The 14,892-nt window shown below is 45.7% G+C and overlaps 1 protein-coding gene across 3 annotated transcripts in view; it reads left to right on the top strand.

The window, feature by feature from the left end:
* The window catches only part of LOC309561911 (contactin-4-like), a 192,434-nt gene that overhangs the window by 142,762 nt on the left and 34,780 nt on the right, over window positions 1-14,892 (top strand). For all 3 annotated transcript variants that reach the window (XM_082265976.1, XM_082265975.1, XM_082265974.1), the window contains exons 9-12: window positions 956-1,092; window positions 3,490-3,619; window positions 4,767-4,917; window positions 10,259-10,386. In XM_082265976.1, the coding sequence (XP_082122102.1) occupies window positions 956-1,092; window positions 3,490-3,619; window positions 4,767-4,917; window positions 10,259-10,386 (546 nt within the window). The remainder of the gene's footprint in view (window positions 1-955; window positions 1,093-3,489; window positions 3,620-4,766; window positions 4,918-10,258; window positions 10,387-14,892) is intronic.

Here is a 14,892-nt window from a genome sequence, read left to right as displayed (position 1 = left end):
CTATGGGAGGGGTCCAACAGGCTCCACCCACTGCAGGAGGGGGCAGAGACAAGACCAGTCACCCTGCACAAGGAGAGAGAGCAGGCGGTGTGGGAGGGGCCCTGCGGGCTCCACCTACTACAGAAAACTCAGCAAGCCCTACCCTCTATAGGCTGCCTGCAGAAAACCGCAGGAGGGGCGGAGACTAGACTAGTTACTATGCACAAGGAAAGGGAGCAGAGCTATGGGAGGGGTCCAGCAGACTCCACCCACTGCAGGAGGGGGCAGAGACAAGACCAGTGACCCTGCACAAGGAGAGAGAGAAGAGCTGTGGGACGGGCCCTGCGGGCTCCACCTACTACAGAAAACTCAGCAAGCCCTACCCTCTACAGGCTGCCTGCAGAAAAACCACAGGAGGGGGCGGAGACAATACCAGTCACCCTGCACAAAGAAATAGAGCAGAAATATGGGAGGGGTCCAGCAGGCTCTACCCACTGCAGGAGGGGGCAGAGACAAGACCAGTCATCCTGCACAAGAAAAGAGAGCAGGGCTGTGGGAGGAGTCCAGCAGGCTCCACCCACTACAGGCAGAAACTGCAGGAGGGGGCGGAGGTAAAACCAGTCCCCCTGCACAAGCAGAGAGGGCAGCAGTGAGCGGTCTTTATTACAAGAAGCCTCACACTGGATGCACAGATGTGGAAGAAATACACAAATCACACCGAGATTCAGGAAGACGCATGACGAATGGACTTATTATCCCAGAGTTCAAAGTTCCCAACTTTAATCATGTTTAAATGTACAAAAAATCTATAAAAAAGCTTAATACAAACAGGAGATGGGATTATTTAGGACAATTATGGGAGGTTTTTTCTTTGGGGGGGGGGGGGTTGGTGATAATTAACATTGGCAATGCTGGGAGGGGGGGGGGTTGGTTATAATATCTGTAACAAATGCTAATGTGATGATTATATTTGCAGCTCCTCCCAGCTGGGTCCAGAAGATTAATGACGCCCACATTGCGATAGAAGAAAACATTTTATTGGAATGTAAAGCGAGCGGACGGCCAAAACCAACATATACCTGGCTGAAGAACGGGGTGCGGCTTCAGAGCAAAGTAAGGACCCCGGGGGGCAATTATTGGAAAAAATAGTGGGTGGAGCCAAAAAGAAAAATATAAATCAGAGTACCAACATCCCTATAAATATAAGAAAAAGGGGAATTGGAATTGTGGGACTTTAGCGGTACTCAAACTATAATAAAGATCAAGAGATATTCATCAATTTTGTAAAAATAAAAAAAATGGTATCTTTATTTCTGGTACAATCACAATAAAACTTTGCTTTTCACATTTAATCCAAATAAATTCATGTAACCAGTTACTTGGTCCCACAATTCCAATTCCCCTTTTTCGGGGGGGGGGGGGGGGGGCAATGATTGTGCGATACAGTGTGACCAAATTCTGCATTCATTTATATTCAATGGCTACTGATAAGATATAAGTATACAATGTATATTTCTAACCCCGGAGGAAATGCAGACTTTGTGTTATCAGTGAAACTTCACCCAAAAGAACACAACTGAAATGCCAGGATGCTGTTAACCCATTCTATACATTGTCTGCCCTTTAAATAATCAGAGACCACCCATCCCATGGACTTTATTGGTTGGCCTCACCCAGTCCTGCAAGTTTCACCGCTAAAGTGTGCACCACTCAGTGGCCAGGAGGGCGAAGCATGCATGTCTAAAGTAGTGATCGACCGATATCGGTTTTTCGTTGCCGATGCCGATATCGATATTTTGGCCAATGCATATCGGTATCGGCCGATATTGCCCGATATTTTTGTACATTTAAAAAAAAAATGTTTTTCTTGACAGGTACTCTTGTGGAGGGATCTGGGGGTCTAAAAGATCCCAAACCCCTCCTCTGCACTTAAAAGCATTAAAAACGGCAAGTTTGGCTGTTTTGAATGCTGTCAATTTTTTAAAGTACCCACTTTAGTGATGTCACTCATGACATCACTTCCGGTTTTTGCATAGAGACCCAATCAGAGCCGAATGCGGCTTTGTTTGGGTCTTCAGCAGCCATGCAGGCTGGTTGCCTGGGTCTCCCGGTGAGACGTCCCCTCCCGCTCCTTGTAATGACAGCCGAGCTATATAGAAGGATCACAGGCGCTCTGTGATCATTCCAGGGAGAAGAACGGTCAGCTGAGTTTACAACATCCGACCGTCCTTCTGTCTCAGTGGGGAACGATCGTGGGTGTCCGGCAGCAATCGCTGCCGCCGGCCCCGTGGATAGGCATTCCTGCTGCCTAGTGGGGGCGTGCACCTCTACATCATTTTGCGCAGCCGAACCAGCCTACCGCTGTAAATCTGCGGCGGGCAGTCAGCAAGTGGTTAAGGCACAAGTCTCAAACTGGCGGCCCTCCAGCTGCTGTGAAACTCAGTGCTGGGACAAGGTCATCCGGAGCCCAGGGCGAATGTGCCAGATTGCCACCCCCCCTCCAAGATGTATGATTATGTGTCAGCAAAAATCCCCCCCCCCCCCCCTCAAAAAAAAAAAAAATTGAGCACTGATCTGCATGCTCCCCCCATAATCCCAGAACAAATCCACTCCCCTGCTGAAATCCCCCCCTCCTGGCAAAAATCTTTTCCCCCAGCACAAATTCCCCCTCCTTGCACAAATCCTCTACCCCTGGAAATGTCCCCTCCGAACACAAATCCTCTCCCCCCACTTCAAATCCCCCCACCTAGCACAAATACCCCCCAATCAACCCTTCTTTTGTAAACCCCCCCCCCCCAAATGTTTTTTTGATGTTAGCACAAATTCTCCCCCCCCCCTCCACACCGTATTTCCTTTTCTATCACAAACCCCCCAAATCCCCTCTCCTAGTGCAAATCCTTTTCACCCATGCCCCCTCCCAACACCAATCCCTCCCCCCCATATCACCACTCCTAGCACACCTCCCCCAGTCTCCTTGTGGTGCCCCCACCTCACAATACCACAGTGCCCAGGGCAGCCGTCCCTCCTGCCCACACCTAGTACCGGCCCTGGCAAAACGACATGTCCCACAAGGCATTGCAAGGCTGACAGTTACAAGCATCATTTCCACAAGCAAGGGCATGATGGGACTTGTAGTTCTGCAACAGCTGGAGGGCTGCCCGTTTGACACCCCTGCGTGTAAGGTATACACATCTACCGCGTAAGTGAATTTCCCTCATCTCCTGTGTGGTCACCAAGACAGGAAGTGAGGAAAAATCTCCCAACTGTGTCACAGAGAGCGCCACTTTAAATTGATACCTTTCATGTTCCCGGTAACTTTGAGATCGATGTTCGTTATTTTCCTGTCATTCGTCAGGTTGCTAAAACTCGCACTGATTAAGAAATCATTCTGGTGCGTTTCACGTTTTTACGCGTTTTGCAGCTCTCTGATGTGTTTCTCCAGGTTTTGTTTTCTGTCCCCGTCTGTTTTAGTTTTCTCTCTCTGACGCCGTCCTCTCTTCTTCTCCCCAGGGACGCCTCCAGATTGAACACGGCAGCCTGACCATCACGTCTGTGAACAGCTCAGATTCCGGAATGTACCAGTGCCTGGCCGAAAATAAACACGGAACCATTTACTCCAGCGCCGAGCTGAGGGTGATCGGTGAGGCTGGATTTATATCTCATCGTCCTTGGGGAGTCTCCAGCCTGGGGTGCTAAAGAATTCTCCCTTATTAGCGGGGGAGGGGGGCAGGTCCTCTATCTGTGCTTATCCGGCATCATCTGATCAGACAGCAGAGAAAAGTTCAGAAGAAGCTGTGCGCTTCGTTTCATTCCGAATACAAATTCGGATGACATTTTCATTATTTGGAAATGATGGGAGTTAACGAAGTATAAGTGTACTACAATAGTAACAAATTCAAAGGAATCCAAAATAAACAAACAAAATTTCAGACGAAATTCGAATTGGAGTCAAATTTGAATCAAATTCAAAATGTTTTCAAATTCAAATTTCGGAATAGAATAGAAAATAAAGGAACAGAATAGAAGATAATAGAATAGAAAATAAAATAATAGAAACAATAGAATAGAAAATAAAGGAATAGAATAGAAAACAATACAATAGAATAGAAACAATATTACCATACTCTGAAATCTGAATTTCAAATTGAATAAATTCAAATTGGAATAGAATAGAAAAGAATAGAACAAAATAGAAAGAATATAACCATCCTCTGAAATCCGAATTTCAAATAAAAAAAATTGGAATAGAACAGAAAAGAAAAGAATAGAACAAAATAGAAAGAATATAACCATCCTATAAAATCCAAATTTCAAATAGAATAAATTTGAAATGGAATAGAATAGAAAAGAAAACAATAAAAAAAATAGAATATAACCATACTCTTAAATCCAAATTTCGAAGAGAATAAATTAGAATTGGAATAGAATAGAAAAGAAAAGAATAGAACAAAATAGAAAGAATATAACCATACTCTGAAATCCAAATTTAAAATAGAATAAATTTGAATTGGAATAGAAGAATAGAATAGAAAAGAATAGAACAAAATGGAAAGAATATAACCATCCTCTGAAATCTGAATTTTGAATACAATAAATTAGAATTGGAATAGAATAGAAAAGAATAGAACAAAATAGAATATAACCATCCTCTGAAATCCAATTTTCGAATAGAATAAATTTGAATTGGAATAGAATAGAAATAAATAAATAGAACAATATAGAAAGAATATAACCATCTTCTGAAATTCGAATTTCTAATAGAACAAACATTTTTATCCCTCTGGTAGCGGTTGGCCCCGACTTCTCCAGTGCGTTCGTCAGGAGAGTGACCCTGGGAAAAGTGGGAGGATTCGTCCTCATTGAGTGCAAACCTAGAGCATCCCCGAAACCGGCCATCACGTGGAGGAAGGGGCGGGACCTGGTGCGGCCGAACGTCAGGTGAGTGCATGAAAAAAGCTCCAAAAAATAGTTAATTATTTCCATCATTCAAGGTTCACTCCAATCATAACTGAATGACCTGGAGATTCGTGGAGGGAAAAATTCCACCAGCAGGGGGCCTCAGTTCCTCACTCTGGCTGTAGTGCTCCTGCCCACCCCGCCCCCTGCTGTCAGTAATCTGGTGATCTGGGAACCCTGGCTTGTCCTGTAGGAGGCGGATTCCCAAACACGACCACTCCCGCCCCCTGCTGTTAGTAATCTGGTGATCTGGGAACCCTGGCTTGTCCTGTAGGAGGAGAATTCCCAAACACGACCACTCCCGCCCCCTGCTGTTAGTAATCTGGTGATCTGGGAACCCTGGCTTGTCCTGTAGGAGGAGGATTCCCAAACAAGACCACTCCCAGCCCCCTCACTGTCTCTAACATACAGAAAGGCCAAAGTAAGAACTTTGTCAAGGCTACCAATTGGATTCCAGCAGGGCAGCCATCAGAAATTTTGGGGCCCCTTACACAGCGTTAGGCTTGGGCCCCTCCAGGCCTGACCATCAACATTTTGCAGGGCCCGCCCTCTGGCCGTCCCACCAAATCCACCCACTAGCCATCCCACCGAGTCCTTCAGTGCACCCACTTTTATTTTAACACTCTTACAACTTAATATATGAAAAGGAATCCAATCCAGCAAAGAGACATTCCAATCCAGCAAAGAGACAGCCTCATATATTCAACAAAGAGACATCCCAATCCAGCAAAGATACAGCCTCATATATTCAACAAAGAGACATCCCAATCCAGCAAAGAGATGGACTCATATATTCATCAAAGAGACATCCCAATCCAGTAAAGTGATGGCCTCATGTATTCAGCAAAGACACATCCCAAGCCAGTAAATAGATGACCTCATATATTCAGCAAAGAGACATCTCAATCCAGTAATGAGACAGCCTCATATGTTCAGCAAAGAGACATCCCAATCCAGAGACATCTCAATCCAGTAATGAGACAGCCTCATATGTTCAGCAAAGAGACATCCCAATCCAGAGACATCCCAATCCAGTAAAGAGACTGCCTCAGATATTCAGCAAAGACACATCCTAATCCAGTAAAGAGACATCTTCATATAGTCAGCAAAGAGACATCAAGATCCAGCAAAGTGGCAGCCTCATATTTTCAGCAAAGTGACAGCTCAATGCATCGGCTTACTCTGCAGCCAGCCTGCTTTGGCAATTACTAGTTACCACAGCAGTAACAACTCGGTCTCGTTGGTTGGGGCCTGAGCGGCCGGGCCCCTTAGAACACCCGGCCCTCTACATGTGTATGGGCTGTCGCCCCCCAATGGTTGCCCTGGATTCCAGTATACCTCAGAAGTGTGACTGGTGATTGAGAGGTGCTGTATCCGCATCTCCCACAACCTCCTTCCAAATTCCTCTTCCATGGTGGCTGATATCTGTACCTCTCCTCTGCTGCTATTCGGACCTCGGATCCCGGTGGAGGTTTGGATGTCCCAGACTGCAGGAAGCATCCCACCGCTGCCACCAATGTGACGGAGTGCCTCCTTCAGTATACGGCTTCTTTCAGCCTTGAACACAGATATCAGATATTATGGCCGCAATATACAAGACTAGCCGACAAATAGCTTGTATGAGATCTGGAACTGTTTATTGAACAAACTCACACCAAATATTTACCCCACAGGAGGACACCCCCTCCTGATCAGATTATCCCCACCAGGTCAGGTGCCTGATTACATTATCATAGGCAGATCAAATTGTATACAGAAATATATTTACCATAACTAAGGAACAACCAACACACACCGTATTCTACTTACCCACTAGCAACAATAGCTGACAGTGATTTTATTAACCACTTCTGGACCGGAAGGTTTTACCCCCTTAATGACCAGACCATTTTTTTGCGATACAGCACTGTGTTACAATAATGGACAATTGCGCAGTCGTGCGACGCTGTACCCAATTAAAATTGTTCTTTTTTATCCCCACAAATAGAACTTTCTTTTGGTGGTATTTGATCACCTCTGCGGTTTTATTTTTTGCGCTATAAACAAAAAAAGAGCGACAATTCTGGGGGAAAAAAAACAATATTTTTGACTTTCTATTATATAACATTCCCAATAAATGTAAAAGTCTAATTTTTTAAAATGGCGGCCATTGCAACTTTTTATGTCACACGGTATTTGTACAGCAATTTTTCAAACATGTTTTTTTGGGGGGGGGGGGGGAAACAGATTTATGATTTAAAAAAAAAAAAACTAAAGTTAGCCCAATTTTTTTTGTATAATGTGAAAGGTGATGTTACGCCAAGTAAATAGATACCTAACATGTCATGCTTGAAATTTGCGCACACATTCGTGGAATGTCGCCAAACTTCAGTACTTAAAAATCTCCATAGGCAAAGCTTTAAAAATGTTTACAAGTTACGAGTTTTGAGTTACAGAGGAGGTCGGGGGATGGAATTATTGCTCTCACTCTAATGATCGCGGCGATACCTCACATGTGTGGATTAAACTCTGCTTACATATGTGGCCGCAATGTATGCATGCATTCACTTCTGCGTGTGAGCACGCGGGGATAGGGGGCACTTTATTTATTTTTTTATTATTTCATTTTTATTTAATTTTTTTTACACTTTCCCTTTGATTAATTTATTGATCACTTTTATTCCTATTACAAGCAATGTAAACATCCCTTGTAATAGGAATAGTGATAGACAGGTCCTCTTTATAGAGAGATCGGGGGTCAATAAGACCTCACATCTCTCCTACAGGCTGAAAAGCCTGAAATCAAAAAGAAAAAAAAATTATCTTGGCTATTTAGCCAAGATCAGTGTAGTATTGACAACTGCCAGGCCGTTATGACGTCATAACGTCGTGCCCGGGCCTCCAGGAGTCATAGAGAATGCTATCTGGTTCTTGGCAGTCTCTATGGTGTACTTCCGCTGCCGGCGGATTCCTTCTCCGGCTCTCTGATCACATGGGTAAGCCAGTAGAATGCCCCGGAGGGTGGCAGGAGGGGTGGGGATGTCCCATCCCGCCGCCTGTAAGAACAATCAAGCGGCTGAACAGCTTCTATGATTGTTCTTACAGTGAAGGGAATCGCCAGCTAAAACAATTATATCTGAATGATGCCAGCAGCTGCACCCGTCACCCTGATATCCCCACTTCAAGCCCAGGAGGTCCTATGATGTCCAGCGGTAAGGTAATCTGGGTTCCATGGACCCCCCAACCAAAGTGACCCCCATCACATGGGATTTTGGTGATTTAGTGTCCCTCATTTTTATTGGTGGGTTCCATAGATGAGTGTATAGTCCGGCCCCCCACTATGAGGCCCGTTCATTGCTGTACATAGAGAGCGGTGAGGCCGGCCGGTCCTCTTCCATCTACTCATTAGATTGTCATCCTCGTGGTTCCGTCTCATCAGAAAGCACAAGAAACGCGCACTCCGCTCCGCCATCGCCTTTCATCTCCGCTCCCGCCATGTCTTCATCTCGGCTCCCGCCATGTCTTCATCTCGGCTCCCGCCATGTCTTCATCGCGTCTTCTTTGAAGTGTCAATATCCATCTCACCGGTTACTTTTATATATTTATCACTTTCTCCCGGAACTCCGAGTGCAGCGGGGGGTGGGGGGTGGGAAACACCAAAGAGACGTCTCCTGTCCGTCCGTCTCTCATCTGTACTGCAGAATCCTGAGAGATCTTCATTAGATTCAGAAAATTCCGTCTGTGCAACCGTCCAATGAGAAATCCTCCCTCCATCCTCTCCATCCTCTCCTGGACTGAAACGGCTTCCTCTGATTTCACTGTGAGCTTCTCAATATATACAATGTATACGATGTGGAGTGTATACAATGTATATGATGTGGGGTGTATACAATGTATACGATGTGGGGTGTATACAATGTATATGATGTGGGGTGTATACAATGTATACGATGTGGAGTGTATACAATATATATGATGTGGAGTGTATACAATGTATATGATGTGGAGTGTATACAATATATATGATGTGGAGTGTATACAATGTATATGATGTGGAGTGTATACAATATATATGATGTGGAGTGTATACAATGTATATGATGTGGAGTGTATACAATGTATATGATGTGGAGTGTATACAATGTATATGATGTGGGGTGTATACAATGTATATGATGTGGAGTGTATACAATGTATATGATGTGGGGTGTATATGATGTGAAGTGTATACAATGTATATGATGTGGGGTGTATACAATGTATATGATGTGGGGTGTATATGATGTGAAGTGTATACAATGTATATGATGTGGGGTGTATATGATGTGGAGTGTATACAATGTATATGATGTAGGGTATATACAATGTATATGATGTGGGGTGTATACAATGTATACGATGTGGAGTGTATACAATGTATATAATGTGGAGTGTATACAATGTATATGATGTGGGGTGTATACAATGTATACGATGTGGAGTGTATACAATGTATATGATGTGGAGTGTATACAATGTATATGATGTGGGGTGTATACAATGTATACGATGTGGAGTGTATACAATGTATATGATGTAGGGTGTATACAATGTATACGATGTGGAGTGTATACAATGTATACGATGTGGAGTGTATACAATGTATATAATGTGGGGTGTATACAATGTATATGATGTAGGGTGTATACAATGTATATGATGTGGGGTGTATACAATATATATGATGTGGGGTGTATACAATGTATATGATGTGGAGTGTATACAATGTATATGATGTGGGGTGTATACAATGTATATGATGTAGGGTGTATACAATGTATACGATGTGGAGTGTATACAATGTATATAATGTGGGGTGTATACAATGTATATGATGTAGGGTGTATACAATGTATATGATGTGGGGTGTATACAATATATATGATGTGGGGTGTATACAATGTATATGATGTGGAGTGTATACAATGTATATGATGTGGAGTGTATACAATGTATATAATGTGGGGTGTATACAATGTATATAATGTGGGGTGTATACAATGTATACGATGTGGAGTGTATACAATGTATATAATGTGGGGTGTATACAATGTATATGATGTGGGGTGTATACAATGTATATGATGTGGAGTGTATACAATGTATATGATGTAGGGTGTATAACATCTGTCTGTCTATCTATCTATCTATCTATCTATCTATCTATCTATCTATCTATCTATCTATCTATCTATCTATCTATCTATCTATCTATCTATCTATCTATCTATCTATCTATCTAATCTATCGCCTCTACCCCTCCCCCTCAATCTTCTATAACCTGTGACTCCTCTTTGTATTCCAGAGTCTCAGTCTTGGATGATGGAAGTCTGAAGATCTCCAACCTCACCAAAGCGGACGCCGGAAGCTACACCTGTACAGCCAGCAACCACTTTGGCACGGCCAGCAGCACCGGCACCCTGGTGGTGAAAGGTAAGTGCGGTGCGGAGGCCATTTCCCGGAATCTTCCTCATCCACATTATGGAAAGGTTGTATGAATCGGTCCCTGGGGTTGTAGAAGATGGTTCCTCATAGAATTCCTCCGGGGGAACAAATCAGATTTCGGGGAGTTGGGGTCCCATATTTCAGGCGGTCCTCGGATCCTCGGTATGGGGGGGGAAACGTCTTCTCTGACCTTCCCATGAACTGTCCTAGATGGAGAAAAATGACATCCCGGCATTGTTCATGTCAGCGCAGATTAGAGATGTAATCCAAGGAATAGAGAGCTCTGCGCCTCCATCTGATCCTATTGATGATGAGAAGGATTTGCCGCAACTCCCTTCACACCGGAATATAATTTTCGGTAATGCCGGAGGAAGCTTTGTGATTGAAGTCATTACTGAGTACAAGGCGGTCTACTTAGAGGAGCCTTCCCTGGGAGAATTATGAAGCGGCCATCACTGACCTCCTTCAGGAAGGCTAATGGCCTGGCTATAAAGCTGATCCTCTGACTTCAATACTGACCCACAGCAGGAGAATCAGACAGAAATCTGAGTCTGAGTACCCCTGGTGGGTCAATGTCCTGAATCCTTGGCTGGGTACCTGTCACGATTCGACCATGCCCACGGCGACTAGCTAACCGAGACGTGGTAAACCGTGACTGGGGAGTATAAGGGGATAACGGAAATAAAGAAAATTCCTACTAAGTAATAGATTGGCTGTGACACTTTCACAGCCTGCACTGCCTTCAGTCACCACTAGAGGGAGACTCCACTCCAATCCAGCTGGCTGACCACACACAGGCAGATACAAATCTTACATACAATCTGGTGCACTCTAATGGTGGGGGAGCAGTCTAGTAATTACCACACACTGCTAGGATTCCTCCAGCTATCCTACAAGCCAGAACCCCTGTGTTAATCACTCTTCCTACTGTCCCCACACCCACACACCACACGATAGCCTGCCACCACCCAACAGTTTGTCCACAGACTGGTCTGCTGGAACACCACACACACGCAGATCTCCGTCTGGTTTACAATCTGCATGCAATCTGCCAACACACAGTGCAATTGCATACAGATTGGCATGTAGCGTAGATCAAGCAATTTAGGCACTAAAATGCAAATAATCTCTCTAGAGGTATGAGTCCTAGCTTAGTAAACAGAAGTCACTTATTAATTTTATAATTTAATATCCCGAAAGTGGGCAGTGCATAAAAAATATATACAAAGCAAAAGCAGTTACAAAAAATACACAAAAGATAAGAAGACACACAATTGGCAATTTGCTATGAAAATAGAAGGGAATAAAACAGAAATAAACTTTACCTAAGCTTATTCCGTTGGCAGAAGCATACCGGAAATCATGCGGGAACTCCTCAGTTCAGAACTGGCTTCAAGGAAGAACCATGTGCAAATCTCAAATTTCCCAATTTATTGGAATATTGATGTGGGCTGGACTTTAGCCCTTACCCAATCAACCCCAGGGGGTTGTCCCCATCTCAGCCCACAGGATGTTCTGTGTTCTGAACTGACCAGAGTGGAATTGGCCCAGAACGGCGCTGACTCTTGAGTCAGGGATAGGAATTCTGACACCAGCGCATTGGTCTGATCGCGACAGTACCAAACACTGCCTGCCTGCCGCAATCATGCGCCATATAACGGTTTTGTGCAATTCTCCAGGATTCTAAACATGCCACAGACACAGATTTACATGTTCTTGTAGCCCCACATGTGAGTCATAAGAAGGAATTATTTTCATCTCTCTGCCAATAATATTTTAACTTTTATGAGAGATAAAATACATTCCTTTGATCTGATGATAGCAATAACAGCTCGCAGACTGTTGGGAGCCTTCGACCGCACCCCTGCGGTTTTCCGCAGCCAAAATGACTAGCAGTCTCCCTTGAAGCTTCCCAGAAGGTGACAATTTTTGTTCAATTGCATGGGGGACCTTAATTGGCAACCAGGTGTCAACTCTATCCCAGAGACCAGCTGTGTCCTATCAAATGCTACTAACAGGACATGTGTGTGTGTAACTGATACTAAATTAATTAACTCAAAATGACACCACATCTACAATTCACTACATATTTCTACAGATCACTCACTTCATATTTCGCTAATGCAAATCTAATCTATATCTGATATTTATGTTACAGTACCCCTGGTGGGTCAATGTCCTGAATCCTTGTCTGAGTACCCCTGGTGGGTCAATGTCCTGAATCCTTGTCTGAGTACCCCTGGTGGGTCAATGTCCTGAATCCTTGTCTGGGTTCCCCTGGTGGGTCAGTGTCCTGAATCCTTGTCTGAGTACCCCTGGTGGGTCAATGTCCTGAATCCTTGTCTGAGTACCCCTGGTGGGTCAATGGCCTGAATCCTTGTCTGAGTACCCCTGGTGGGTCAATGTCCTGAATCCTTGTCTGGGTACCCCTGGTGGGTCAATGTCCTGAATCCTTGTTTGAGTACCCCTGGTGGGTCAATGTCCTGAATCCTTGCCTGGGTACCCCTGGTGGGTCAATGGCCTGAATCCTTGTCTGGGTACCCCTGGTGGGACAATGTCCTGAATCCTTGTCTGGGTACCCCTGGTGGGTCAATGTCCTGAATCCTTGTCTGGGTACCCCTGGTGGGTCAATGTCCTGAATCCTTGTCTGGGTACCCCTGGTGGGTCAATGTCCTGAATCCTTGTCTGGGTACCCCTGGGGGGTCAATGTCCTGAATCCTTGTCTGGGTACCCCTGGTGGGTCAATGTCCTGAATCCTTGTCTGGGTACCCCTGGTGGGTTAATGTCCTGAATCCTTGTCTGAGTACCCCTGGTGGGTCAATGTCCTGAATCCTTGTCTGGGTACCCCTGGTGGGTCAATGTCCTGAATCCTTGTGTGGGTACCCCTGGTGGGTCAATGTCCTGAATCCTTGTCTGGGTACCCCTGGTGGGTCAATGTCCTGAATCCTTGTCTGGGTACCCCTGGTGGGTCAATGTCCTGAATCCTTGTCTGAGTACCCCTGGTGGGTCAATGTCCTGAATCCTTGTCTGGGTTCCCCTGGTGGGTCAATGTCCTGAATCCTTGTCTGAGTACCCCTGGTGGGTCAATGTCCTGAATCCTTGTCTGAGTACCCCTGGTGGGTCAATGGCCTGAATCCTTGTCTGGGTACCCCTGGTGGGTCAATGTCCTGAATCCTTGTTTGAGTACCCCTGGTGGGTCAATGTCCTGAATCCTTGCCTGGGTACCCCTGGTGGGTCAATGGCCTGAATCCTTGTCTGAGTACCCCTGGTGGGTCAATGTCCTGAATCTTTGTCTGGGTACCCCTGGTGGGTCAATGTTCTGAATCCTTGTCTGGGTACCCTTGGTGGGTCAATGTCCTGAATCCTTGTCTGGGTACCCCTGGTGGGTCAATGTCCTGAATCCTTGTCTGGGTACCCCTGGGGGGTCAATGTCCTGAATCCTTGTCTGGGTACCCCTGGTGGGTCAATGTCCTGAATCCTTGTCTGGGTACCCCTGGTGGGTTAATGTCCTGAATCCTTGTCTGAGTACCCCTGGTGGGTCAATGTCCTGAATCCTTGTCTGGGTACCCCTGGTGGGTCAATGTCCTGAATCCTTGTCTGAGTACCCCTGGTGGGTCAATGTCCTGAATCCTTGTCTGAGTACCCCTGGTGGGTCAATGTCCTGAATCCTTGTCTGGGTTCCCCTGGTGGGTCAATGTCCTGAATCCTTGTCTGAGTACCCCTGGTGGGTCAATGTCCTGAATCCTTGTCTGGGTACCCCTGGTGGGTCAATGTCCTGAATCCTTGTTTGAGTACCCCTGGTGGGTCAATGTCCTGAATCCTTGTCTGGGTACCCCTGGTGGGTCAATGTCCTGAATCCTTGTTTGAGTACCCCTGGTGGGTCAATGTCCTGAATCCTTGCCTGGGTACCCCTGGTGGGTCAATGGCCTGAATCCTTGTCTGGGTACCCCTGGTGGGTCAATATCCTGAATCCTTGTCTGAGTACCCCTGGTGGGTCAATGTCCTGAATCCTTGTCTGGGTACCCCTGGCGGGTCAATGTCCTGAATCCTTGTCTGGGTACCCCTGGTGGGTCAATGTCCTGAATCCTTGTCTGGGTACCCCTGGTGGGTCAATGGCCTGAATCCTTGTCTGGGTACCCCTGGTGGGTCAATGGCCTTAATCCTTGTCTGAGTACCCCTGGTGGGTCAATGGCCTGAATCCTTGTCTGAGTACCCCTGGTGGGTCAATGTCCTGAATCCTTGTCTGGGTACCCCTGGTGGGTCAATGTCCTGAATCCTTGTTTGAGTACCCCTGGTGTATGTACAGGGGTCACAGGGGTTGCCATTGCGACCCAGCCCCATGTTCCAGGGGGCCTATGTGCCCCCTCTGTATGTCTGGATAGGAGAGCAGTGGGGCAGTGGCATGTAGAGGAACCAATCCCTTCATGTAGCCACTGAATGCCCGCTTCTCCTCCTCTCCCTCTTGCAGACATTCAGCGGCTGCAGGAGGGAAAT

The sequence above is a fragment of the Pelophylax lessonae genome (genome assembly GCF_965119305.1).
Source record: "Pelophylax lessonae genome assembly, chromosome: 8".
NCBI classification, from domain to species: Eukaryota; Metazoa; Chordata; class Amphibia; order Anura; family Ranidae; genus Pelophylax; species Pelophylax lessonae.
Note: the sequence above shows the minus strand (reverse complement) of the source record. Positions and strands in the feature narration are given on the sequence as shown.